The 26,787-nt window shown below is 49.8% G+C and overlaps 4 protein-coding genes and 1 long non-coding RNA gene across 13 annotated transcripts in view; 3 read left to right on the plus strand and 2 right to left on the minus strand.

Moving 5' to 3' along the window:
• Positions 1-1,790: 1,790 nt before the first annotated feature.
• Positions 1,791-6,137, plus strand: MXD3 (MAX dimerization protein 3). Of its 2 annotated transcripts, XM_004737494.3 has the most exons (6): positions 1,804-2,044; positions 2,324-2,429; positions 3,113-3,142; positions 3,267-3,381; positions 5,433-5,616; positions 5,699-6,137. In XM_004737494.3, the coding sequence occupies exons 1-6, from the start codon at positions 1,975-1,977 to the stop codon at positions 5,812-5,814; spliced, it is 621 nt and encodes a 206-aa protein (XP_004737551.1). In that variant the 5' UTR covers positions 1,804-1,974; the 3' UTR covers positions 5,815-6,137. The 2 variants fall into 2 exon arrangements, with proteins under 2 accessions (XP_004737550.1, XP_004737551.1); XM_004737493.3 differs by having other exon boundaries at positions 1,791-2,044; positions 3,113-3,381.
• A 252-nt stretch (positions 6,138-6,389) lies between these two features.
• On the minus strand, positions 6,390-9,913 carry PRELID1 (PRELI domain containing 1). The gene is made up of 5 exons (XM_004737491.3): positions 9,665-9,913; positions 8,885-9,110; positions 7,351-7,464; positions 7,157-7,235; positions 6,390-6,920 (listed from the first exon to the last, which is right to left on the minus strand). Exons 1-5 carry the CDS (start codon positions 9,754-9,756, stop codon positions 6,772-6,774), a joined length of 660 nt encoding a protein of 219 aa, XP_004737548.1. The 5' UTR covers positions 9,757-9,913; the 3' UTR covers positions 6,390-6,771.
• Positions 9,914-10,010: 97 nt separating this feature from the next.
• On the plus strand, positions 10,011-12,251 carry RAB24 (RAB24, member RAS oncogene family). Its single transcript, XM_004737489.3, has 8 exons — positions 10,011-10,514; positions 10,597-10,665; positions 10,879-10,957; positions 11,061-11,128; positions 11,205-11,304; positions 11,524-11,574; positions 11,706-11,768; positions 11,888-12,251. Exons 1-8 carry the CDS (start codon positions 10,398-10,400, stop codon positions 11,950-11,952), a joined length of 612 nt encoding a protein of 203 aa, XP_004737546.1. The 5' UTR covers positions 10,011-10,397; the 3' UTR covers positions 11,953-12,251.
• Positions 12,252-13,476: 1,225 nt separating this feature from the next.
• Positions 13,477-26,787, minus strand: part of NSD1 (nuclear receptor binding SET domain protein 1) — a 146,768-nt gene continuing 133,457 nt past the window's right edge. For 6 of the 8 annotated variants that reach the window (XM_045075568.1, XM_004737496.3, XM_045075566.1 and 3 more), the window contains 4 exons: positions 26,250-26,391; positions 23,642-23,748; positions 21,489-21,693; positions 13,477-19,906 (listed from right to left, as the gene is read on the minus strand). In XM_045075568.1, coding sequence (XP_044931503.1) covers positions 18,276-19,906; positions 21,489-21,693; positions 23,642-23,748; positions 26,250-26,391 — 2,085 coding nt within the window. In that variant the 3' untranslated portion in view covers positions 13,477-18,275. Of the gene's footprint in view, positions 19,907-21,204; positions 21,272-21,488; positions 21,694-23,641; positions 23,749-26,249; positions 26,392-26,787 lie in introns of those variants that run through there. The other 2 variants (XM_045075569.1, XM_045075570.1) reach the window with 2 other exon arrangements.
• Positions 19,903-21,893, plus strand: LOC123390794. The gene is made up of 2 exons (XR_006605384.1): positions 19,903-21,244; positions 21,359-21,893. It is a non-coding gene; the product is annotated as an uncharacterized LOC123390794 (long non-coding RNA).

Below are 26,787 nucleotides of genomic sequence, written 5' to 3' on the forward strand. Positions count from 1 at the left end.
ACTTCAATGAAATAAAATTGGGAATTCATTCCCAAGCCTAGTGACAGCCTCTCTTTAGACATCCAATTTTGGGTGGAGGTTTGGAGGACCAGTCGGCCTGTTGTGGGCCTTGTCCACCTCTCTAGCATCAGCCTGCACTGTGCTCTTTGCTCTCTGTATTGCCTGCAGGTCTCCCAGAGACCTCCTGTACAGGGATGACACCTGTTTAGCCGCTTGCCCAGAAAAACCTTCTCAGACCTCCCTGATCAGGACAGATGCTCCTTAGGACTTGACTTCATGTTGTGTCTTTTCCTATGAGGACCTGTCAAAACTGTAACTCTGTTGTGTGTGAGCTCTGCAAAGGCAGCCCTGTCTGGTTTTGCCCATTTTGTATTCTCCAGTCCTGGGCACAAAGCCTGGGGTCCAGGAACTGCTCTGCTACTGTTGTGAGTGAGTGGATGAGTGAATGGGTGGGCAGTTCCAGGCAGCATTTTGGCTGAACGTGGCAGTGGTTCCGCTGGGAGTGATTCTTAGAGAAACCCAAAGGTTTTTTTTCCCCCTGAGGACTGAACTGCCAAGTATCGTGTTTCCCAGGACTGTCTCTTAATAAATAATCTAGTCCCTCTTAGCCATTTCTCACTCAACCCCCCGCCTGGCTATAATGCTCCACCCTGAAACAGCTGCTTTCATCTCCTGGTCTCCACCCTTAGACTCACTGTTCCTGCAGGTGTGGCCACACCTACTGGTGGCTACCCTTAGAAGTCACTGCATATACTTCCGTGGGAGGCTAAAAAGTCGTTTTAAAGAAGTGCTCCTGGACTCAGGCAACCAGGGGCTCTGTGGGAGGAAGAAACCTGTGTCTGGTTTGCACTGGCCTCAGAAGCCAGCAGCTACAACGTACTGGGCACGGATGGGCAAGGGCTCTGATCCTGTGACAGTGCTGTCGTCACAGGGCTTCCTGAACATACAGGAGGGAGGTCACTTCCCGAGTCATACAGTTGAGAAGCAGCAGGGACAGGAGAGGAACCCAACTCTGTGGGCTCCAGAACCCTGGGTTCTTAGCAAGCTAGTTCGCCTGCTTCCAGAGTATGGCCTGGCTTGGGAAATTGGTACCCTACTGACAGTTTTTGTAGCCAGCAGTAGCTTCCCTGCAGATGACAAGGAGCAGGAGGAGCCAGGAGACTATTCCCCTTCATGACAATAGGAAGCTGAGGCCCAGTACGGGCATACAGGGGCAGATGGCAGGCCAGCTAGGGCACAGACCCTCGAGCGTAGGAGAGGATCTGCGCCCCCTCCCCCGGCGCCTGCGCACTGCAGCTCCGTTCCCGCCCAACCCCGCCCCGATCGCCCGGGTTTTCAAATTTGAAACCTGCTCCTTTTCCCGCCTGAACGTGTTGACCATCGGAGGGAGAGGGCGGGGCCATACGCAGCCAATAGCGCCTCAGAAGCTCCCAGGCCCCGCCCTGAAGGTGACGGCAGCCAGCCGCAGGAAGCCTGGGGCAAATGGGTGAGGGTGCCCGCCGGCCCCGCCTCTGCGGCGCCCACGTGCAGCGACCGAGCTGGACCCTCCCGGAGACCAAGAGTCCCCAGAGTACCATTTTAGGTGCAGAGCCTTCGCCATCAGCTTGGGACTGGAAACTGAGACCCTGATACACTTAGCAGCGCAGGGTCGTTGAGCAAAATGGGCAAGACGCGGCCCCCTTTAGCACGGGGATTCAAAGGCTGAGCCTGGAACGGGCGCCCATAGCAGCCCCGGGAGTCTGAGCCGGGGCGGGGGGGGGCGGGAGGGCGGGCTCGAGGAGGTGGTTGGCTGTTCCCGGGCCCCTTTGGGGGAGGGGCGGGGCCAAGGGCTGGGCCGTCCCAGGGGCGGGGTGTCCCAGGGGCGGGTCCGGGTCCCTGTGTTTGTTGCACCGTGTCAGTTACATTGTAACAAAAGTGGTGCAGCCGCTCTCAGGGCCAGCACTCTAGGCCCGCCCGCCGTCAGCTGTCGCCGACATGGAATCCGTGGCCAGCAATATCCAGGTCCTGCTGCAGGCGGCGGAGTTCCTAGAGCGCCGTGAGAGAGGTGAGGAAGAACTCTTGGCCGGTCTCCAGACGGCAACCTCGCTGACACAGGCCTGGGCTGGACTTGGCTCCCAACAAGGATGGCATGCATGACTTTAAGCAGTAGCCCCGGGGTACCCCGCCCTCAAGTTGTTGCGGGGGGAGGGGTCCCCAGGCTGTCGGACAGGGAGTGGTTGGGGAAATGGCTCTGGCACCAAAAGCCCTTCCCTGACCGTGCCTTGTCAGGGGCGCCTGCTGGGACCAGCCCTAGGCTGAAGCGGGCTGGGGCTCTCTCTGGCAGAAGCCGAGCATGGCTACGCGTCCCTGTGCCCGCACCGCAGTCCAGGCCCAGTCTACAGGAGGAGGAAGCGATCCCCCCAAGCTTCTGGCGCGCTGGACAGTGGGCGGTGAGGAAGGCTGGGGATGGTTGGGGGAGGAGGGGGATGGGTGCCATCCCTCATGGGGCCTCACCTTTGCCCACTTCCTCCTTGTTGCTTGTATCTTCTGGGCCAGGTCCCCTACTCTGGAGGCAATTCAGACCTCTCCTGCCATCTCCTTACTCCCCTCTGTTCATTCACGGACTATTTCTTGAGCACCCTGATGTGTCAGAAACCATAAACTTCAGGGAAAGAAGTGTCAGAAACCATAAACCAGAGAGTTCAGGGTCCTTCCATTCACACTCTTGCACTCTGCATCTCCACTCAATTCCCGTCCCCCAGCCCCCAGACTTCTCTTTTCTCTTCTCATCCCTTTGCACATGCTAATCCCTCCAATTTTAAAGCCTCTCCATCCACCACTCTGCTTTGGGTAGCATGTTTCTGGCCCAGCTCAACTGTCACCTCTGTTCGAGAAGCAGTTCCTGACTGCTGGTCAGGGGGCCTCGTTTGGACCCCACAACCACTGGGCAGGCCTCTCAGCTTTTGGCTTGGTATCTCTGCCTCTGCCGGCGGGCTCCAGTGCTCAAGGCTGGTACAAGGGCCCCACATTAGGCTAGTTTGGGGCCTACATCTCTAGTGGATTTTAAGTCCCTGGGACTGAGGGTGTGGGTAGTAGCTGACCCCCCCTCACCTGTTCTCCCTGGCATTGGCAGGTCTGTGCACAACGAGCTGGAGAAACGCAGGTGAGTCCCAGCTTTGCCCTGACAGCACTGAGCCCCAGGAACCATCTGCCTCTGGCCTTCCCTCCCCTGCTGTCTGGCCAGCAAGGCTAGGCTGGCACTGCCCTCCAGACCCCTTCCCCCGCAGGAGGGCCCAGCTGAAGCGGTGCCTGGAGCAGCTAAAACAGCAGATGCCCCTGGGGGCTGACTGTGCCCGCTACACCACCCTGAGCCTTCTGCGCTGGGCCAGGATGCACATCCAGGTAAAAAGTTCCTGCAGTGCCCTGCAGCCAGCCTTCCAGAACTTGTGAAATGTGTAGTGGGGAGGGGCTACGTGCAACTGGGGAGAGAGGCCTGAGGTAATAGCCCAGCAGTGAGACATGGGACAGTTCTCTGTGCTTTTGGCTTCCACTGTGTTAAGTAGGAAAAAAAAGCAGAAAACAACTCAAAGAGGATTGTTCTGAGGCTTAAGTGAATTTTCCGAATAAATGTTCATGGTTATTAGGGCTATTATCAATTCAGTCCTAACTGAAGTCACTCAGCCTCTCTGGACTTGGTTTCCCTCTCTCTACAGATGGGTATAGCTGTTGAAAACATTCTGATGTGTTCCATGTCAGGGTCCCGAGGACTGCAGAGGTTTCCGCTTTCCCATCCTTCCAAGGCCTCCAGTTCTGAGCCGTCTATTCTCATGCCATTTTGGGAGGCAGTGCCAGAGGCCAGGAGAGGGGAAGGACAGAGGAAGCCAGTCACTCCTCCCAGCATCCTTCTGTGGCCTGGGCTCAGTGCCCCCTGGTGGACAGGAGTGGGGTGTGTGGGCTCATGCCCCATGCAGACCCAGATTGGGGGCGGGGGCGGAGCAGGGAACTAAAAGTGGCCTTTTCCTGCCCTCCTGACCCTCTTCACAAAGAAATGGGGGCATGGCCAGGCCAAGGACCAAGGTGCACAGCTAATGAGAGGCAGAGTTATAACCCAGGCCCAAGTCTCCTGCCTTGCAGTTTCCTTCAACAGGTGTTTATCAAGCACCTGTTCTAGGTACCAGGGGCTGTGTGGCAGATCCCAGATCCATGTGCTATGCAGCATATCAATCCCAGTGCAGGGACTGTCAGCTCTGCCCCCACAGTACCTGCGTCCACTCATTGTGCTGAAGAACACCCTAGCCTGGTAGCTGGCCTTTTTCTCACCTGGAGCTCTCCTGGCTTGGTTCTTGGAGGGGTGATGTGTGCCCTGTGGGGGCTGGCTGGCCCATGGGCAGACCTGGGGATTGCTCCTTCCTTGAGGCCCTATCACCCCTCCCAAGATAGGGCCCTTGAGGCCCTAACTCCCTGGCCTCCTGTTTTGCCTCTTCTGGGCTGCCCTCCACATTGCTCTAGAATGTAATGTGGAGCACACAGATCTGTCCAGGTTGGTTTCCTGCTGGAAAATTTCCATGGCTCATGCATGATAGGACAGTCTCAGTTCCTTAAGTCCTATGAAACTATAGGCCCTTCACAGCCCAGGTGTTGCCACTGGTCTGCTTTAGGTCTCATGTCTTCCCACGCCCTACCAGAGAAGCTGAATTCTCCATGATCTTCCCAGTTTCCCTCTGCTTGGATGCTGCTTCTTGCCCCATCTTTGCCTAGGCAGCTCTTACTCATCTTTCTACACCCAGTACAAATGTCCCCTTGTTCAGTTCTTGTTGACTGAATGTAGGCTTCTGCCCACCCAGGGCTATGGTGGGAGAACCCTTGGCACTCCCTAGACCCCAGGCTGGCAGAGCGTGAGGGGGATTAATGCTAAAGTTCTAGGGTTCCTGGGAGGGTCTGAACCAGGAGTCACAAACTGCAGGCTTTGGTCTGTAGTTTCTAAAAATTTAAATTAGCTGCCAGCATTTAAAAGGATATTTGACATGGAAGTCTTTCAGCTTTTCTTAAACTGGGCAATGGGGCAGTGCTAGGCCCATTTTCATGTCTGTAACCAGTTAGAACCTAGAGGGGGACCACCTCCTTGAGCTGTAGGGCCCACTTGCCACCATATCACAGGCCTCCCCGGTCCCTGCTGCTTGCCATGGAAAGACTCCCATCACTTGATGAGACCCTGACTGCCCCTGAGACTGGGATGCCCTTCCCAATTCACCCACACCGAGTGCTCACAGGGCATGTACGTGGAACCATAGCCTGGAGGCTATGGGAGCCACCCTCTGGGGCCCAGATTCAGTCACCCTCGCCTGGAACAGGCAGTCACCAAGTTGGCCACTGTCCGCTCTTGAGTGGTGCTGGGGTGAGGCCTGAGCCCCCAGGCAGCTGACCCTGGGCCTTCGCTCCCTTGGGATTTGTAGAAGTTGGAGGAGCAGGAGCAAAAGGCGAGGCGGCTCAAGGAGAAGCTGCGCAGCAAGCAGCAAAGCCTGCGGCAGCAGCTGGAGCAGCTCCGGGCACCAGCAGGGCTGGGAGAGAGGGAGCGGCCACGGGCAGACAGCCTGGACTCCTCGGGCCTCTCCTCTGAACGCTCAGACTCAGACCAAGGTGAGTGCCCTGAGCCAAGGAGTCAGAGGGGTGGCGTGGGCTGAGCTGGCCAGGTCTCCTGACTGGACCCCTCCCTGCGCAGAGGAGGTGGAGGTGGACGTGGAGAGCCTGGTGTTCGGGGGCGAGGCTGAGCTGCTACGGAGCTTCAGCGCGGGCCAGGAACACAGCTATTCACATGGCAGTGGCACCTGGCTATGACCTTCACCACCCCCCAAGCCTCAAGAGCTGCTTGGAATGGACTAAAAGGACCCTTACGTGGGAAGAGGTGCCTGCCCCCCACCCTGCCACTGGCTGCTGGCAGTCCCTCCTTGGGGAGGGGTGCCTGGGTTTCCCCTGAGCCCTGCAGGGGAGGCAGCTTGGGCCTAGGCCACCCTTCCAGGCCTTCTTTTGTAGCACTTGGCTCTGCTGTCCCCAGGGAGGGGCAGGAAGCCTCTTGGGCCCTCACATTCCTTTCTAGAGAAGGCCCCCTGACCTTTATCCCAGATACTGTACAGTATTTTCATTAAAAGCCTCTTTACTAACTTCCTGTCCATGATCTTGCCTGATGAAAATGGGGAACTCCCAGTCACAGACAAACTGGAAAAGAGGAAATGAGATCAGTAGCCATTACTGACACCGTGCATCGTACCAGGCAGTGTCCCTTTAATCATCACAGCTGGAGGCTGCTCCGTCTCACAGGTGGCACTGAGTACGAGACTTGCCCAAGGCCCAAAGCCAGGAAAGTATGGAGTCAAGGTTCCAACTAAGTTTTCTGACTTCAGAGCTAGGGCTCATTGAATTCAAGAACTATTTATTGAGTGCCTGTAATGTGCTAGATACTGTTCCAGATACTTGGGACACATCAGAGAACATGACAAAGGTCCCTGCCCTCATGGAGCTTACAGTCTGGCGCTTCCTAGCCCTGTACCTGCAGGCTGCCTGGGACCGGGCAGGCCCTGGCCCCTCCCTGTGCTGGATGTGGACATCCACAGGCCTGGCTCAGACATGGGCAACGTGCCTGCTGCACTGTCAATGCCAAACAGGACACCCAGCCCCAACCCACCCAGACAGCAGAAAGGGCTGGAAGTTGACTTTTAATAATAAAGTACAAGGGGGACAGGCAGAGGGACTTGAGCCGGGTGGTCAGGTGTCCTACCGCGCCAGGGCCTGGGCTAGCTACACGAAGTGCTGCTGCTGCTGCTGCTGCTTGGTGGCTGCCTTGCTGGCAAGGTCCTTGGCCTTCTCTGTAGCTGCCAGTGCTGTCTCCTTCGCCTTCTCCTTGGCTTCCTTGGCTGTCTCAACGAGGGTTTTGGAAGGGGCCTCACCTGCAGCAAAGGGCAGGGGCTGGATTCAGAAGACTCCAAGAAGACCCACCTCCACATCCCTCCTCCCCAGTATTCCCCCACCTTGGGCCAGGCCCCTTCTGAAGGGTGGTATTTGCCCCAGGGTACAGATGAGGAGTCCCAGGCTTAGAGTGGGGTGGTAACAGCTGTAGATTCCAACACCCGTCAGGGCCGCTAGGACTGCACCCCAGGCTCTTTTTGTACCCAGAGCCCCTCACCCTGCAGCTTGGCCAAGATGTACTCAAAGCCCTTCATAGTCTTGGTCACATTGCTTTTGAACCGGGCAAGACCAAACTCCTGGCAAAAGAAGAAAAGAGGGTTAGGATTCTGAGCTTCCCACTGACCCCTAGCCCAGCCTTCATGCCAAATGCCTGGGCCCCCAAAGCCCCAGCACCCCCCCAATGCTGCTCACCTGGACAGCTCTGGAGACCCCAAATAAGCTAGAGGAGACCCAGGCTTCCCGGCGGATTTCGGTCCAGCCGCTGTTATCAGAGTTCACACAGTAAACACATCGTTCCTCCACCACCTGTGCAGGGAGTCAGGCCAACCACAATTCATCAACTTGCACATAAATTTGGTCACCTGCCTCTTTTTCACAGGGTAAGGCAATAAAGTGAAAAATCCACTTCTTTCCCCTACTGTGTTCCCAATCTCCATTTCAAGAAGAGAACAAGAACATAAAAAGGGCCACTTTGCTCTCTAAAACCTCTCCTCTGACCCTTTCAGCTAAAAGGCACATAGACTCGAGCTCAGGAGTTTGTGTGCCAGCTCCAGCCTGGCCCTGGACTTGGTTTGGTAGCTTTAGGTGCAGTGCTTTCAGCCTGCCTGCCACCCACTGCAGCTCCTGAGCTCCATGGCAGGCGAAATAAAAATGGAAATCAGGCAAACATCACAGCTATCAGCTATCAGTATCCTGGAACCAGGACTTCCAGGAGAAACACTTAGAATACATGTCTCACAGCTGCATCACTTATATTTGTAATTTACAAAAACAGATCATGCCCTCAGGGTATAGTCAGCTGTGAAACCTTCAGAAAACTCGGGGGGAGGGGTGCGCAGAACCTCAGGGTGCCTGCTCACTCTGTGACCTTGCAGGGCACTTCCTCTCTTGGAACCTCACTTCCCTCTTTGCACAATGGAGAGTAATACCTAGCTCCCAGAGCCACTGTGAAGCAGCTAGCTGAGAAAAAGAACGAGAGCTCTCTGAAAACTTTTACAATAGTCACACATGAGATGATACTGTAGGACGTTCCTTTAACCATGGGTTTTCCAGCTTTTTTTTTTTTTTTAAGAAAATTTATTTATTTGACAGACAGAGATCACAAGTAGGCAGAGAGGCAGGCAGAGAGAGAGAGGTAAGCAGGCTCCCTGCTGAGCAGAGAGCCCGATGCAGGGCTCAATCCCAGGACCCTGGGATCATGACCTGAGCCGAAGGCAGAGGCTTTAACCCACTAAGCCACCCAGGTGCCCCTTCCAGCTTTTTTATAGGCAAGAAATCAAGAGGTATACGAACCTTTCCCCTCAAAATCTCAGGCAAAAACCCATTACAGTAAGACAGATAAAGTGGAACTCCTCTAATCATCATGGGCAAAGGGCTCAGATCCTCTCCCCTCAGAGGCACAAAGAAATTGCTGTGGCTTGATGGATTCCTCTTTGAAAATCACTGCCTCCTTCCCTCAGCATCACTTTTGTGGGCCCAAACTATATGTGTGCCAGGTACAGTGAAGGTGCTCTGTATTTAGTACTTAGGACAACTCTGTAACAAGTACCCCTCCCTCATAGCATGAATGAAAAGACTAATTTGGCTGAAAAAAAATCATCTGAGTTTACACTCTAGTTTACTCCCCAGTAACCCAAATCTGCCTCAGATAATAGAGGCTCCATGGCTTCCTAGCCATATGTACTTGGAGCTACTTTTGGGGAACTAAAGGGGAGGGTAGTCTCACCATCATCCGGGCGTGGTTGATGTTCCAGGTGAAGGTGGTCATGGTCTGGTTCTGCGGGTCCACAATAGAATCCTCCAGGATGTACACCGAGTGAGCGACATTGGCAGGAAACAGTCGCTCGGCCCAGCGGGGCATCCTGTTGGTCTTGGTCAGGAGACGCCGGGACAGGAGTTTCTGGTCAGGGGTCACCTCCCGGTGCACTATGTCTTCCGTCAAGACATGTTTGCTGCCAAGTATCAGAATGAAGGTGACCGTCGGGTGCATGCCGCTAAAAGACTGCCCGCTGGGGTTCCCCTCTGAAGCTTCCCGGCCCAGAATGGCCATGCCTTCCCCAAACTTGCAACCATAAGTAGCGTGGCTCAGACCTCAACTAGAGTTCCCTGCGACTATCCGAGGGCAAATTCCAACTCCCGCCCTCTTGCAGACCAGATTCCAGCGGGGACTGGATTTCAAGATCTATTACACCAGTGGAGAACGCCACAAGCAGAGGAGTAGGCCAGCGCCGGGATTTCCAGCTGCTGTGCCGCCGCCTCTTCCTGTCTCACCACCCCGAAATGAGAGAACCTTGGACTATAGCCTCAAACCACTGCCCGGGCCCAGCCTCCTTCCACTACCTTGCAGGCCTGGCCTGGCCGCTTCTCGGATAGAGTCTTCTTACCCTAAAGATGGCCCCGGTTCCGACGGTGCCCTACCTCGGACTCGATGTCGAGTCTCTCCGGGACCCATACTTCGATCTCCAAACAGCGAGTAGGAAGGATTGCTCTTTCCAGGGCCACGTACCTATAGGGATTCGGGTACCGCTGCCAGAAGGCAGCGAACACTTGGTCCCAGGAACTCCGGAGCACGCTCTGGCCCAGGAAATACTTCACCATCGTCCCGGCCGGGGCGGGCTCAGCACCCGCGCAGCATCAGGGGTGCGAAGCCCGGGGTGGGGCACGCGGAGACCGGACCGGGGCTCGGCGCACGCCCGCCAGGCTCGCAGCTCAGTCACCACCGGGCCGCGCCCAAGGAGCCGCCGCCGCCATGAGTTGTCGAGCAGCGCGCAACTTCCGGCGCAGCGGCGCTGTACTCACCACTTCCGGCGCCCGCCCACGTGACCCCACGGTCCCGCCCCCTTATCCTTTACCACCTCCCCCCTCCCCCGCGGGAGTCGCGGCGTTGCGGGTCGGATCCAGGTTGAAGGAGCCCCCCAGGTTCCGTGGGGATTCCGTGCGGGAGCGACCTCTAAGCCCGGCGAGGGAGCTGGGTGGCGGTATGCGGCGCCGTTGAGGGCGCTGCCGCGCGGGCTCCCAGGCCGCCCCGAGTCCTGGGCTCTTCGAAGGAGGTTCAGCGCCTGGGGCCGAGCAGCGGGGCAGACGCGGACGCTGTCGGAGCTCGAGCCGACGCGGTATCTCCAGTCGTAGGTCGGCGCCTGGGGTCGGGGACCGAGGCTTGGGCGCTGCCTGCCCGAGCGGAGATCCGGGCTTGCCTCCGCCCCCGCTCAGGACCCTGACGCCGGTGAGGCTGCCCCGGGATGAGCGGGCAGCGCGTGGACGTCAAGGTGGTGATGCTGGGCAAGGAGTACGTGGGCAAGACAAGCCTGGTGGAAAGATACGTACACGACCGCTTCCTGGTGGGGCCCTATCAGAACGTAAGTGCGCCGCGCGGGGCCCGGAACGAGTGGGGAGGGAGCTGCTCCGCACCCGCGGCCCTGATCACTTCCCCGATTGCAGACCATCGGGGCCGCCTTCGTGGCCAAGGTGATGTCCGTTGGAGACCGGACGGTGACTCTAGGTATTTGGGTAAGTCCCCTGGGCACGCAGTCCCGAGAAAACCCATTCATGAGGAGGCTTACTTTCTCCTGCCTATTATCAGCTGACTTGTCTTGTAGAGGCCATTTTTCTATTCTAGACCCCAGTTTAAAAATAGGGGTCTGGAGGACGTCGTGTTATTTTGCAGTCTTGGGGAGTAGCTAGGTAACTCAGGCCAGGCTGAGCCGCCCCCCTGCTCTTCAGGACACAGCAGGCTCTGAGCGTTACGAGGCCATGAGTCGAATCTACTATCGGGGCGCCAAGGCTGCCATCGTCTGCTATGGTAAGGGTTCTGGCCTGTTCCTCAAACAAGAGGGGGTGGGTGTCAGGATGGCCTAAGAACAGCCCCTGATCCTTGGTTGTGTTTTCTGCATGCCCGTATCAAGACCTGACGGATAGCAGCAGTTTTGAGCGGGCAAAGTTCTGGGTGAAGGAACTGCGCAACCTAGAGGAGGTGAGTGCCAGACCTCACCAAAGGCCTAGGAGCTGGTGGTCCATGGGAGTGACTTTGACCTTGTTTTCTGCTCCAGGGCTGTCAGATCTACCTGTGTGGCACCAAGAGTGACCTACTGGAGGAGGACAGGCGTCGTCGTCGTGTGGACTTCCACGATGTCCAGGACTATGCAGAGAGTAGCTGAGGCTCAGCTCCCTGGGGGTGGGGGAGTGAAGTGGCTGCTTGGGTGGAGCACAGAAAATAGGGACTGCCTTAGCTGCCATGCCAAGACCCCTGGGGAAGGTCTTCTGCCTTCCCTGAAGGTGTGGGGTCTATTAGATTCCCTGAACTGCTAGCCTTTCCCTTTGTATCCACCTGATTCTCAGGTAGGAAGCTTTAGTCACTTCTCTTTACAGATATCAAAGCTCAGCTCTTTGAAACATCCAGCAAGACAGGCCAGAGTGTGGGTGAGTGCTGTCCGGGTCTACACAGCAGGAACAGGCAGGGGCACCAGAGAAGAGCCTAGAGGGCTGGGTTATTGGGTGATTCCAGGGTTACTGGCTTTCAGCCCTCACTGACTTGTCCTTTTTCCTGCCAGACGAGCTCTTCCAGAAAGTGGCAGAGGATTACGTCAGTGTGGCTGCCTTCCAGGTGATGACAGGTGTGTGTGCATCCTCAGCCTCTCTGGAGTCTTCTTCTAGGCCCACAGCATCTGGCCCCCTTCACAAGTTACCTGATCCCCAAAGAAAAGGGTGCTGAGCTGCCACCTCTTTTTCACAGAGGACAAGGGCGTGGACCTGGGCCAGAAGGCAAACCCCTACTTCTACAGCTGTTGTCATCACTGAGTCACCACCATTCACCTGGCCTAGGGGAATTAAAGGAGTTCCCCGAGAAGGGCTAGACCTAGCTCCTGTCTGGGCTTGAGTGGTCGTACGTCTGAGCTACCCCTGGTCCCCATGGCAGCAGAGGTGGCACCTGCCTGTGCTGGCCCATGAAATGGAGGCAGCATTGGGCTGACTGATGGGCATGAGGAGGGTAAAGGCTTATTTGGACCCCAGGCTCCCTGTCCTGGACAACACTTGTGTCTACAGATTATTTAAGTGGCTTTTGATTTGTAAATAAAATCAATGCACTGTGAATCACACTCAGCCCCTCTCCCTGCTGTGTGGATTAGGTGCCAAGACACCTAGTTCTGGGGCCACCTGGCTGATCTCACTTCTTATATTAAGGCTGCCCTCAGCTCTTACTCTTTTGGAAGCCAAGTTAACTTCACTCCCGGATTGCATCTGAGATAATATAGAAACAAAAGGGCCTTTTCCTGTTCTTTAGGAGGGGACAAAGTTAAGTAAGGGGCTGGGGTTGGGGTAATGTGAAGCTCACGCAAGGCAGGCACTTAAGTGGTGTCCAGAGATCAAAGGGTCAAGCACTCCTACCTCAGACTGGCTGGTTCTACCACTGCTTCTGTCACATCTAGGTCCATGAGTCATGTCTGTGGCTCAGATTCTAAGCTTCCTAGCAACATACTACAAGGTGGCTTAATGGAAGAAAATTTTAAGTTCTGCAAGACAGAAAGGTCTTATAGATCCAGACTGGAATCCAGTTCAGCTATCAACAGAAAAGGTACCTGAACTTGGCCTGAGTTTCTCATCTGTAAAATCTGGTGACCACTACCTAGTTCAGGGCTGCAAAGACCCTGAACAAAAAAGTTAACTTTAGGACTAAATGTTTGCCTTTCCACACTATTCCCCAGAGGACTTTCTGCTGAAGGGCAGGAAGTTCAGGACTAGGTTAGAAGGAGAGACATATGGACTCCCAAGACCCCCCCAAAGTATATCTTTGGGTCTTAGAACTAACAGGTGTTAGGGTGGATAGAGCTGGTGCTTCCTGTTCAGCTAAAAACCATACGGCAGCCCTTTTCCAGTATTGAAAGCCTGGTGGCTTTGCCTCTGCTTTCCTGCCTTAGGCCTGGGCCAGGTCTTCTGCAGTGCCTAGCACCTATCTCTTAAGAACTAAAGACATGGCCAGAATGGTCAGACTCCATGCTCAGAAACAACTTTGGTTCCACTTCCTTTTTAAAAACCAATTCCTCAAAATACCCTTCCTTTATGGGTAATGGAAGCTTCCTGTATAGGAGCTGAAACTGACACCAGCCACTCCCAAAAGAAGTGAAAGACATTCTGGCAGCTGGTGGTGCTGGGAGGAAACCCACACCACTCTTGGAGATGCTCAGAGGAGGGGCTCACCTCCACCATATCACCAACCTGGGAACTATCTCAGAGGCTGGTTTCTGCTCTCACCCCAAGCCCAGCCTCCCTCCTGTTAAGCTACATCTCCCCACGGACAACAAACAAAACACAGGGCAAGGGCCATTAAGAGTAAAGTTAAACTTTACTTTACAGTAATTTTTTTTTCTATATACAAAGAATTACAGTACATGTTTATGGGGACTCCTACAGGGCTCCCCTCTTTTTCACTAAGAGTTTCACTTACAGCTGACAATCTATGGGGGGAGGAAGGGGCAAAAGACCAGTGATGGACCTCAGCTGACACCCCCCCGCCCCCCTTTCTTAAAAATATATAGATCTCTATTGTCAGCTTGTTTCTTTGCCAAGACTTAGAAAGCTGCTCTTCCATGAGCTCCTGTGTGCTGCACTCACCCATCTTCAACACACTCCTCTACACGCACACACAGGCAGCACCCACCTCGGACCTGGAGACCGCCTGTTCTCTGCCCCTACCCTGGAAGTCTAAAGCACCACAACCATTCATCTCTGCTCCTACTCCCTGGGCACATCTCTTGTCCACAAAGCTTTACTTGACTTCCAGGGTGTTAGACCTGAAGCCCCTCAATAGCCTGATGGTTTGAAAATCACGGGAAAGCAGCTCTAGAGAAGGGACCACATGAGAGTTTAACATGATTTTGTTTACACTGGTAGGAAACATTTCTCAGGCTGTGGATTTTTAATTAAAATAAACTCTTTCCACTTCCTTAAGAAATATTACCCTTAATCTTCATAACCAACTGAGGTGCTCCCATGAGAGTAGAAGAGGTAGAGAGGGGCACAAGGTAACACAAAGAGAACCCCATAGGCGGAGCTCTACCAACCTGTTCTAGGCATTGTGGACCGAGGCTACACCAGGTGACAAGGTGACACCAGCCCTGAGAAACTCAATGGCCACCCTCATCTGGATACAGCATCTCTTCCACCTAGGATTACACTGACCCACTCAAGGGTCGGGTGCAGGCTTCACTGAGGCTCTGCCTTCTCTAATTGAGCCTCAAAGAAATGATTCTACACAGAATTTCTTCTTCCCAAACAGGAACCTGGGTTTCTTAACTCACCAGTCCCTTAACCCTTGGCAGTGCTTATTTATACCAGAAAATTAGCACCATCATTACATTTTTTTGTGTTCAAAGCAATTATCTATTCTTATTTCAGTTTGTACTACAGCAACCTCTGGCCCTGCTGCACTGGCCCTAGGAAGCTCAGCTGAGAGCTAACTGGCTATAGCCAATGAAGTCTCATGCAGCAGCTACCTAGCTCTAAGTGATCTGGAATGTCTAGCACATGAAACAGTCCAAGCATTACTTAGCAGGAAAAGGGGCTTGTGGCAGCTCCTTTCTTGCCATGATCTCAGGTGAGGAGACTGGACCACTCGACCTCCTGGTTGACAAATCGCAAGAGGATGACAAGATCCTCCTAAAATGCCTTAGGAGAAAACCCACTTTATAGGAGCTGAGGGCAAAATCAATCCACGTTTAGTGCTCTCCTGATTCCTTTCCACAGGGGAAGGTGCCAGGACCAGACTTCCTTCCTGCCATTCTGTTCTCATGATGGGACCTGGGAGTCCAGCTCCAGTGAGGAGATGCTACTGAGCCCGGGAAAGGATCACTGATGCACTTTGTGCTCCGACTGTAGTGTGGGGTAGAGAATGTGAAGATAAAATAATTATTTCCATCAATGCTAAAGATGCAGATTGGGTTCATTAGAGGACCAACACAGTGACTTAAGTCACCTCAAACTCAGTAACTTCAGGGGGAAGCAGACATTTAAAAATCTGGGATCCTTCTATAGCAATGATAGCTATTTTGCTATTAGAATGGGTTTGTTCCAGCAGGAGAAGCAAATGAGGCTTTGAATCCAAATCTCAGCAGTTTCCATAAAGTTCTTCTGACTTAACAGGGCAAGGAGAGATACTGGTTCTTTAGCTACCTATGGAAGCTGTGACTTCCCCTTTGGAAATGTTTCCTGGGGACAGGCTTAGAGGCACTTCTCTCTTGAGATCTTAATTTCCAGGCATTTGGCCAAATACTAAAATACCATCCTGCACCAAGATCAGGAGTTTCTAAGAGAAAAGCTTTCCTTTTAACTGCCAATTCACACCCTCTGGAGAAAAGGTCTCAGTACAAGGCTCCGGGAGAGTCCCCAAGGATGGCAGGGTCACTCTCTCCCCATTGTCCCTTATGTCAGAGTTTCAGTTTCCCAACAGTCCTTTAACTCTGCTTCTAATTGTATGGTGACTGCTTTCTTGATGTTAACAATCTGATATCAGATGCTGCTATCAGTGGGCCTAGTTTAATTCTACCTGAGAGTGAATAACCCTTACAAAAGCCTGGATGTCCATCCATTTAGATAAAGAACTTCCACCCCCCAGCCCTCCCACCCCCTCCCCCAAACCAGGCACAGCTCAAAAGTTGTTTTCCCAGGCAGGTCTGGAAGGAAGTAAATGGTGGAGAATGGAAAGAACCAAAACAAAACCACAAAGTGGCCAATCATGGCCCACCTTTCCCTCACTCCTTGTCCTGTGAGACGTATCTAGAGTGGCTGTCAAGTCAATTACCTACCAAAGCCTACTTCAGAGAAGCTATTTCAGGATGAAACTTCTCCATTTAAATTTTTAACATAGCCTGCACACACACCCCTCCCCCCCAAATTCACAGTTTATTTCATGAAACAAAGAGCTACGGTAATTTAACACACAACATAGTGAAAGAAGATTCTGACAGTGCAGTGCGAATATCTTTTTCTGATCACAACTACAGATGACAGGAGAGAAAAGGGCACAGGACTGGCACCAAGCAAACTCTACTCATACAGCCTAAAAGATTAGGGAAAGGGACCTACTACCTGCAGTTATATACTTATTATTCTCACACATGATAAATACTTAATATAATGAACTTTAATGTTCTGGGTGATTTCTTTAAAAATATCTTTTCCATGGTTTAAAATTTTTTAAAAAAGAAAATAAGATGCTTTGTTTTCTCTTCCTTTTGAACAAAGAGCTTTTCCTCTCTCATGATGGAAGAGAGAGAGGATGAAAAGGGGAGAACTAGGCAGGTGGAATTTACAGAGATTTCGAGGTCTAAATGGGATACAGAGAAAGGTCCCTAGACTTGGGACAGCCCTGCCCAGCCTCGTACCTCTGCCTGAGTTCAAGTGTCTCAACCCGAGACAGACTTTGGGAAATAAAAGCAAATTCTTCTTTTAATCTTAATATAAAGCGCAAATGCTTCTATAACTATTGTTCCCTCCTTAAAAGTGATGTAACCTCAAAAGGAACTTAGGAGGAGGAAACTGGGACAAAATACACAATCTTGTGAGGGTGTAAAAGCCATAACTGAAACAGAATGGCCAGGAGACATCTGGGCCAGGAGATGGCCTGTTGGCTAAAGCTGCTGGCTAAGTTGGCAAAGCAGAGAGGTAAACACGTTTGGTCTAGGGACAAAGGAGAGGTGAGTGAATGGGAAGGAACTGGCCAAACAGCACTTCCTGTTGGCAGTTGGTGAGCTGGGTGAATGGTAGGGCAGGGTAGCACCAACAGATTTCCCAGCCCTTGTGCCCCAGCTCAGGGCAGCAGTAACAGATAATCAGCAGTTATGAGGAATCATCTCTTAGACTGGACATTGCTCTAAACACCACATCTTGCCAGTTACAGGGAAGGGTTCTGGCCTGCTTCCGAACAAAGTCAGCAGGCACGTGCTCTCAGTACAGAACACAGCAATGCTCAGAGATGGGGTGGTAGAATCCACCAGTGAAGGAGAGGACAGCCTCCATTCAGATAGGAGGGCAAAGTATCAGAAGAGAAGTAATTTTCCATCAAGATCTGGCACTCTCCCTGAGCTGGCAGTAGATCTAGCCCAGAGTTTGCCAGAGATTCCCTATATCCACTGCCCAACTCTGAAATCTGAAAGCACCTGTTTGGGGGGACGGGCGTGGGGTGGGCTGATGTAAAAGGAGGAAAATTGGTAGAAAAGAAAGGTAAGCTTGCCAATTGCCTTCTTATACTTCAGGAAAGCTATGTCCTTGTAGAGCCCAGCCTCAACAACCAGCTGCTCTGCCAAGGACAGATTTTTCAGACTCTGCACAGCCCAGACAAAAGCAATAGCGGCTGCCCAGCCAACAGCTCCACTTGGCCTTGATGCAAACCCCTGCTCCCCACCCCCACCTACAGAGGCCTCCACATGAGCGTGCGTGCAACACACACACACACACATGCACACCCAACCAGGGGACACTTACTCAACACAACCACTTCTGGGGCCATAAAGGACATTACAAAATGAGTCTGATGCCCCAGGGCCCCCTCAAAACTTCCTGTTATTTCCTGACCAAAGGTTTGTCAGAACAGCCTGAGAACATAGGCAGGCGTGTTGGGCTCACAGGGATCAGGTCTTATCTCTGTTATCTCCTGTCAGTGACTAGCACCTGGCCTAGCACACGTGAATGCTCAAGAAATCACCACTGATATGAACAATTATCAGTTCTTCCCAAGTGTTCATTAGGTGCCCTCGGTGGGGCTCTGCAGGGCAAGAGAAATAACTCCAAGAGCCCCTCTATCTTCCAACCTGACCAGTGGAATTGAATCCCATGCTTGACTCCAGAGTGGACTTTTTATTTCAAGTTACCATGTGTAAAGGTTGGAGGAAAAAGACCCAAGTCTGTCTGTCTCCTTGGCTGGGGCCCACTTGGATTTCCATACATGGTTTACACAACCACATGCCCCCACTGGCTAATGTCACAAGAGTTCTGAGTGTTGGGATATAAGGAAAGAGTAACAGTGGAAAATTGTTGGGGTCTGTTTTTTAAGAGGGGAAAAGAAAGAGGATTTCCGTTCCCCAAGAACCCTGGGGGCAGCTGGTCTGGTCATGTGACATTTACTCATATTACTTCTGTTCTGACTCTGCACACTTGTGACTGGAAGGAGCCTGGTTAAGAGCTGGAAGTGTATTTTGCTCTGGTTTAAGGTCTTGCCCTCTTCCAAGAGACCAGCAAGTCTGTGCCAATGTCTGTGTGCTCCCAGAGGACCAGCAAGATTGCGATATTGTCTGTCCAGCCACCATGGGCCAGAGTCCTGGCCCTGGTGAGGCCTTTCCCAGGGCCCAGGGACTCTGCTCTGCAGTTGCCAACTTCTTCTCTTCAGTACAGAAGGAGGATGGGGCCTTCCCAAGAGGCCTGAAGGACTGCCCACTCTTGGCAGCAAGTCCAGGTAGTTGCTGGCCTCCGGCCATCTGCTTCACCTGCTTCACCAGGCCTGGTGCTTGGCTGGGAGGCCCTGGTGTCTGCTCCACCCCTGCCGGTGCTCTTCCTGAGGCCTGAGTTGTTGGCTCATATAAAAAAGCCTTGGCAGGGGGCTGAGAGAGAAGTCTGGCCTGGGTGAGTGATTTAACTGGTTGCCAGGAGTGCTCCGAAGGGACTGCTGCTTTCCCCAGTGGCTGAAGGACAGGATCTGACACACTGCCTCTCTCTACAGCTCGCGGCATCTGCCCCAGACCTTTGCTGGCAGTCCATGAGCTTGACTCCGACACTGGCATCTTCTCATCAACCTGTGGTGTGACCTCATGAGGTGAAGTAGCCCGTTCTTTCTGGTGAGGAGTCAGGTCTATGAGATCCATGACCAAAGCAGCTCTATTTTTTGACTGAGTATTCTGGTCCACGGGCCTCAGCGCTTTTTCTTTAGCTACCAGAGTCTGGACCACAGCTGATAGTACTTTGTCAGGAGGTGGGAGTCTCTGGGACAAAGAAGCATGGGATTTGTCAGAGGGCCTGTCTGAAGTCTGAGGTTTGGGACTGCTGCTGACTAGCAGTCTGTCTGGTTGTGGAAGTCTCAGGCCAGCAGGGACTGGGGTTTTCTCCAGTGACTGGGGCCTTGGGCTGGCAGCACCTATGGATTTATCCAGCCTTGGGTCAGCTGTCCCCAGAGGTCTTTCCAGTGGTTGGGACCTGACTGAGGTTGAGGAGCTTACTCCAGTCACTGAAGAGAGTTTGTCCGATAGTTGGGGTCTTGGTCCTGCCACTGCAGGTGGCCTGTCCAATGGCTTCTGGCTGGATACCAAGGATTGGGGTTTGGTCCCTGACCCAGCAAGGTCCCTGACCCTATCTACAGGCTGGGCCCTGGAGTCAGTTCTGTCAGAAGGTCTTTCAGGAAGCGGTGGTCTCTGACAAGTCCCTGCCAGAGCTTTTTTGGACAGTGACAGTGTCTGGTTGGTGTCAGCAGGCAGCTTATCCAACATCTTGGGCCCCTGAGCAGCCACTCCTGATGAATGCTCTGCCAGGTGAGTGCCTGGGCCTGGAGGCAGCGGTACTGGGGGAGGCACGTACTCACGGATCTCCCCAGGTTCCAGAGGGTTGGGCCCACACGGGTCATGCTCAGTACAAGACAAACGCCCATCCAATTTGGAGATGAAGAGCATCCCTTCCCGATGCTGCTTACAAAAGGAGCTGGGACACATCTCACAGAAGGAGGCTGCTTCCTTCCCACAGATGTCACACTGATGCCAAGGACACTCCCATTTCCCTAAAAACACAGATTTGAAACAAACGCTTAGGAAAATAAGCAAGGTGCATGAAATGAGCCATGGCCCTGAGCCTAAGTCAAAAGAGTGATTTCAAACTGCCATCTTCTAAGAGAGCTCATGCCACTCACCTGATACTTCCCCTACCCCAGAATCTGATTCTCCTGCACAACACATAAAAATAAAAGCCAAGTACCAAGTAGCAACTGAGTATCAACTAAATATACAGGCAGGAGGAATTTCTTATTTCTATGACTATTTCTAGCACGGGGGGAAAAACCCAATGCTCCCCTTAGAATGTGAAGATACTACTTCAACAGTCTTGAAACTCCATTTGTCTAATATAGCCTTTTAATATTCAACTCTAAAGGGATAGTCTTAGCTATTTAAATTTCTGCTTATTTGGTTGTAATTAAGAACAGGGAGCAAATGTACAAATGTTTTGAAAAACTGAGCGGATTTTCCTTTGCTCAGTTTCAAGTCTTCACACTAGCACAAATTTTACCTGTACCGTCCACACAGAACCAGTGGAAAAGACCCTGACCTACCATCTATTTGCCCCCATTTCTCGACACCTGAGAGTCTCTGCCATGGATGGTGTTTTGGCCCTGGCTCACAGTTTCCAAATAAACTATGCTAGCCGTGACTCCTGGCTCCCAGTCAAGACAAGTTCTATTGCAGCCTGTGCCAGCTACAACCCTGAGCTATTGATTCTGAAACAATTCTCCATCTTCACTTCCTGGCACTGACAAGTCATGCTGTGGCCTTACCCTCACATTACCTCCGTTTCTATTATTTCATTTCCCTGGCAACCATACATTGAAGGAAAGCTAGTTCAGAAAGAAAAGCCTCTCACTCCCACCCCAAAGTCCTCTCTCTGCAATTCCTGGGAGCAGGCCTCTGGTAAAGCAGGCCTCAGCTAGAGCGGCTCCCTACTGCTTTCTTGCCCCCATCAACAAACCAGACCACCTATCCAAGTCCCCCAAAAAATCTTCTAACGTCAATCACCACTCAAAAGTTAGTAGCTTCTGCAGCCACAAACTCTTGACACTTGATCTGCCCAAGAAGCTCTCTCATGTGTCAGCAGACCGAGCTGCCTCTCCTTCATAAGGGAGTGTGTAAAGGGAGCTAAAAAGGTGTCTAGTCCATGCCTCACTGACCGAAATAACCCCAAACTCCATGCTGTCTCAACCTTTCTTTCTGTAGAAAGGAAACATGACTTCGTGGCCTTGAAGTCAGAAAACCTGGCTTTCAGTCCACCTCCTCCATCTACATGCTCTATTGTGACAAGTCATCTCACCAAACTGGACTCTCAGTTTCCTCATCTGCATCATGGGAAGGTGAAAAGGTCTCATCTTTATGGGTTGCTGGGAGGATAAAATAACATAACATAAATGTAAATAAAGTGCTTGACATATAATGAGTAAGTTTCTGTTCCCTTCTCTATAACCTAGGATTCCAAAGTCTTTATTTCCAGAATGAGAACATGAACCATACCCCCTTCAACACTATGCGTGGGAAGACAAAGGGCTCTGACAATTCTGGCAGAGAACGAAGACCACTCTACATGGATCTGACACCAACCTGCTGGTCGCTTGGTTAGATTTAGACAGTCAGCGTGGTAAACCTTCGGGCAGCCTGGCTTCTTACAGGAGACGAGCTGGCCAGCATCCCCACAGCTGAAACATTCATCCTCTCTCTCCTTCGTGATTTCACCCTGGGTCCTGCGCTTCCCCTGTTGCTTCTTCTTGAATTTCTTTGACTTTTCTTCTGTGGCAATGGGTTGATTCTAGAGGTCAGATATTGAGCAGTAAGCATTCTGTCGATATATTAGTTGTGTGATCTTGACCAGGTTAACTATCCTCTCTGAGCCTCAGTCTGTCCTCTGGGAAGAAACAGTCCTCATAGACTGTTGTAAAGACAAGAGAAAATGCAAGAAAGGCACCTGGCACATCATAGGTACCCAATAAATGGTTGCGTTAATTCTAACTTTTCTATCAACGACTCCTGCCACCTGAATGAAATAAAAGAGGAAAAAAACCCTTCTTTTTATTAACACATAAGGCTGGTGTTGAAGGTTATCCTTTCATTAAGTTTTACTTTTATGTTTGTCTAGGTGTGTATGTTTGCGTGGGCACACACATTTCTTTATTCAACAAACTGTCACTGAACACTTAGTAAGAATCATATGCTAGGAAGGCACAGAAAAATAATTCATGGCCCTTGACCTCAATAAACTATGTGCCCTTCATCTATATCAAATTAGGTTCATATCCACTACTCCCCAAGACAGCAGGTCTCCTTCATGATCCCTGTAGCCCACCCTTGGTTACCAAACCCCATGGGTTTCACATTATTTATCCTGGACTAGAAACATCCACGATCAATCTGATCTATTACTATCCCTCAGTGATCTCCCATTTCTTAACTTCTGCCCTCAAATTTCTCTCTCACTGATCCATGTGTGAAATATTACATAAATGTTAAGGATGCAAAAACGGATATCCCTAGTGAATGTAATACCATTAAACCTGGGTTAAACTCAAGTTATTATTTTGATTTATAGGTAATAAACTGGACACCTTAAGGAACAAGACCATTTAACTGACTAAAGAAAAAAATCCTCAAATATAAATATAATTTTCCTTATTTATAAAAGAATAATTGGTGGGTGTTCACTATCTCTATGTGTTTTTCGCTCAAAACAATTACTCCTGGGGTGCCTGAGTGGCTCATTCGGTTAAGTATCTATCTGCCTTTGGCTCAGGTCACGAACCAGGGTCCTAGAATCGAGCCCGATGTTGGGCTCTGCTTCTCCCTCTCCCCCTGCCTGCCACTCCCCCTACTTGTGCTCACTCTCTGTCAAACAAATAAATAAAATCTTAAAGAAAAAAAAATTACTCCCCCTTTAGTTATTGGGTTTTGTGATTTACATTTTTCAGTGCTTAACACTTACTTCTATAATCAAAAAAGCATAATGGGAAATAACCAACTTGAGTCACTATGTACTTTTCATCAAAACTAAACTTCACTTTTCAGTGTAATGTAACTTAGAAAATCTGGATGCATGTCCATTCATTACATAAAAAACTTAAGTCACTAAAGACAATGGTTGTCACTAAAGACTATGCAACAGCAAGGAAAAAGATTTTATAATACTTAAGGAATGTAGGATACAGATTTGTTAAGTAATTCTTTACAGAATTATAAGTCAGTTAAAATGCACATAAAAATTCAGGGAGTAAGAAACAATTCTTATACTTTATTAAGATAAGATTAAGGGTCCTATGTTTATCTACAGTGTTATACTACATTCAGAATCTTAAATTCAATATTGGATTCTTTGAGATCTTTAAAAAGACAAAGACAGGAAGACAGAGACACAGATACCAAGAATCTAAGAAGCTTATTCAGAAATATGAGTGAGATTAGCTGAGACCAATAAAGACATGGGTAGTAACCTACTTTATGGCTTCCTATTTTATAGCTTTTGTAGCTAGAAAGTATCACCAATTAGAAGTCAGACTGTTAAAAAAAAAAAAAAAATCAACAACACCTGTAGATCTGCTCTTGAATAACCAAACTGATCATCAGAATGCTTAGTTAAGTGCCAGCAGCCCTACTGACAACAATCCAATGTCATTATTCCAAAGAGACATCTTAAAAGAGTCAGCTGTGCCATTGGTTAGGGAGGGAGGACCACACCATTATTTCTGATGGAAACATGTGGAAGGTACCTTTGGCCTTACACCCAAAAAGCCACTGCAGTTTGGGGCTCCACATTTGCAAACAGTCTTTCCATTCCCAAGACATTCTAGGTTGTAGTTGAAGGTAAGTTCAGTGCCTGCATAAAAGACCATGAAAGTATTAATATCTATGATTTTAATTACATTACTTCTGTATTAAGCACAAAGGATACGGACTTGCAAGAGAACAGATTTTTCAGAGGACAGAAGGGATTTATTAACTCTAATCCCACTATACTAATGAAATACAAATAATTCTAACCCTATAATATTATTAATAAGTTATTAATAAGCAAATACAACTTAATAAGAGGAATACCGATAATGGTTAACAAGTAATATTTAAAATAACCTTTACTATGGAGATGTTAATTACCCTAAGTTGTTTTTATTTTCTAATAAATTCAGATCCAAAATATTAATTCATTACGAAACAAACAACAACTCACTGTGCTAGGCACTGGGAATGCAAGTATATGAAGAAAACCTGTTGATCTGTGCCAAACCTAGCAGAACTTAAGGAGATGACATCTCAATACAAAGTAATACTACAAAACTCTACACCACAGACTTGGGCCCTGGCTTTATATCCTTGTAAACACTATCAAGCTGGGTGATTTGAGCCCTGAATACATTTGTGAAACAGAGAAACCACCACCTTGCAAGCTTATTTAGAGAATATGACATAATGCACACAACCGTAATTTGTAAACTTTAAAAAAGAAATGTACAGATTTAAAGTACAAATTGTCCCCTTTCTCTCAAAAGTGCATCTTATCAAAACTAAGAGAGGAAATAAAACAAACAACCATTCAAATTCAAAGCACATTAAGGAAGGCCTAAAAAATACAAGAATTTTATGTATGTATACAAAGAGATTAACTCTGGGTTGGGTAATGGTTCACCCACCATTTACGTGTGAAGTGACAATTATTTGGTCAAAATGATCAAATCTTAGATCTCCCCTTGCAGACTGACCTTTCTTCCTTCCATCAATGAGATAAACTCATATATACAGTTTTAGATCTAATATTGGATTACTATTTATTTATTCAGCTAAGCAAATTATAAAGCAGCTGCCTTACATTTAGGGGTCCAAATGGTACAAAAACTAGACTTACTCACGGCCTGATGAGAGGTTCACACTGCAAGGAGTTTGCAGGAACTGAGACTGACCAAGGTAAGAGTAGGGTTCTGTCTCCCCTCTCACATTTACTGTGGAATTACTGAATGACAGATAATTCTACTCATACTCCTCCTTTCTTATTAAGATTTATGTGTATAGAGTGCCTGGGTGGCTCAGTGGGTTAAAGCCTCTGCCTCCAGCTCGGATCATGATCTCAGGGTCCTGGGATCGAACCCTGCATCGCGCTCTCTGCTCGGCGGGGAGCCTGCTTCCTCCTCTCTGCCTGCCTCTCTGCCTACTTGCGATCTCTGTCAAATAAATAAATAAAATCTTAAAAAAAAATTATGAGTATATAACTGAGTTTTCATTAATTTAATGTGTTTATAATACAACTCAACCATATACCCAAATATAAGGTGGCAGGATACTAGACATAACCTGCTGCTTACTCACAATCCACTATGTAAATGTAACTGCACAAGGCATAAATCAGAAGGTATTGCTGTACATAAAGGAAAGACTCATACCAATTTAGAAAAGAGCCCAAAATACAACAATCCTTGAGGTCTGCACTCATGGGGACAAAAGGGTGTTGGAGCAAAGATAAACAAAGGAAAAAAAAAAGATAAACAAGGAGTATGACACTTGTGGTAGAAAGTATAACAGGTATTGAAGAGTCCATGAACATGGATGAGTAAAGACAGCAAGCTGAAAAGTTCTGATTCAGTCTGTCAAGGCTGTATCTCCACAGAACCCTGCATAGCACTAAGCATTCGGTCTAATTCCTCTCATCCCCACCATGCAGACTGGAAGTCAAGTGAGGACAGGAACAAAGTCTGTGAATTCCCGTACGATGCTACTTGAGATAAGTGAATATGGGGGAAGAGAGAAGAAAAATTTATGGCTAGAAATGGTAGAGGAATCCATCGCCATGGACAAAGACTAAAGTTACAAGTACAAATATGTTGAAAGCAGTCAGGAGAGACAGAAGGACCGAAGTCTTGGGCCTGGATAACATCTGAGTAACTAATACATAGGACACAATCCTAGGATGGTTAGAGGTGCCAGACCCAAGAATCCAAGTAACACCAGTATCTAATACTTCACTAACATTTTTTTAAAGGATTAAACAGGATAATATGCTTGGAATGGTGTCTGACAGTGGTTCCAGGGGCTGAGGGGAGAGAAAATGGGGAATTAGTATTTAATGGGTAGAGTTTCATTTGGGGAAGATGAAAGGTTATAGAGATCGATGGAGGTGACAGCTGCAAAACAGTGGGAATGGATCAACTGCCACAGAACTGGACAATTTTAAAAAATGGTTAAATGATAAACTTTATGTTATGTATATTCTGCCATACCATCATCACCACCAAAAATATTCCTTATTTCAGATTACAGGACATACAGGATTTTTCAATGATAAAACCTGAAATTCCTTTCTTAGCTCCAGAATCCTTAACTGATTCTTACCTGCTTTAATGTCACTCAGGGCAAAAAGACCAACACGGGTATCTCCATTCACAGACCATTTCTGTGTTTCACAGTTGGGCTGGCAGCAATGATTCATGAACCGAGCATAGTTTCCTTTGGGACCAGCATCAATGATCCGGTCCTAGAATTCCAAGAGATGATGCTCATTAGGTGTTTCCTGTATGTTCTAACAAGCTAGAGCTCCTTTTGTAAAGTTTGACAGTCCCAGGAGTGGTTCTCAAAGTGCAGTCACTAATCCAGCACTAGCACCCCATTTATTACTTCTTGGAAATACAAATTCTTGGGCTGAACTTCAGATATACTAAAGCAGAAACTCTGAGGTGGGGCCCAGCAATCTGTGTTATAACAAGCCCACTAAATAATTCTGATATATGCTGAAGTTTGAGGAACCAATGCCCTAGAAGTAGCAGATTGCCCTATCCTCTCAATTAGGTGGTCCTGAACCCTGGCTGCACATTAGAAATCAACTAAGGTGTTTTTAACACTGACACTCAGACCCCATCCCAAATGAAGATCT

The sequence above is a fragment of the Mustela putorius genome, unplaced genomic scaffold (genome assembly GCF_011764305.1).
Source record: "Mustela putorius furo isolate JIRA1106 unplaced genomic scaffold, ASM1176430v1.1 tig00000145_pilon_pilon_pilon, whole genome shotgun sequence".
NCBI lineage: Eukaryota > Metazoa > Chordata > Mammalia > Carnivora > Mustelidae > Mustela > Mustela putorius.

Bases quoted from the DNA above. Each gene is read 5' to 3' on its own strand.
- MXD3 (XM_004737493.3), top strand. From the start codon at position 2,333: ATGGCTACGCGTCCCTGTGCCCGCACCGCAGTCCAGGCCCAGTCTACA. The intron at 2,430-3,112 runs GTGAGGAAGGCT...TGGCATTGGCAG, and splicing joins GGCGCGCTGGACAGTGGGCG to GTCTGTGCACAACGAGCTGG. The intron at 5,617-5,698 runs GTGAGTGCCCTG...CTCCCTGCGCAG, and splicing joins ACGCTCAGACTCAGACCAAG to AGGAGGTGGAGGTGGACGTG.
- PRELID1 (XM_004737491.3), bottom strand. From the start codon at position 9,756: ATGGTGAAGTATTTCCTGGGCCAGAGCGTGCTCCGGAGTTCCTGGGAC. The intron at 9,111-9,664 runs GTACGTGGCCCT...GATACTTGGCAG, and splicing joins CGGTACCCGAATCCCTATAG to CAAACATGTCTTGACGGAAG. The intron at 7,465-8,884 runs GTGAGACTACCC...CTCCCTGCACAG, and splicing joins TCAACCACGCCCGGATGATG to GTGGTGGAGGAACGATGTGT.
- RAB24 (XM_004737489.3), top strand. From the start codon at position 10,398: ATGAGCGGGCAGCGCGTGGACGTCAAGGTGGTGATGCTGGGCAAGGAG. The intron at 10,515-10,596 runs GTAAGTGCGCCG...CCCCGATTGCAG, and splicing joins TGGTGGGGCCCTATCAGAAC to ACCATCGGGGCCGCCTTCGT. The intron at 11,129-11,204 runs GTGAGTGCCAGA...TTTCTGCTCCAG, and splicing joins AACTGCGCAACCTAGAGGAG to GGCTGTCAGATCTACCTGTG.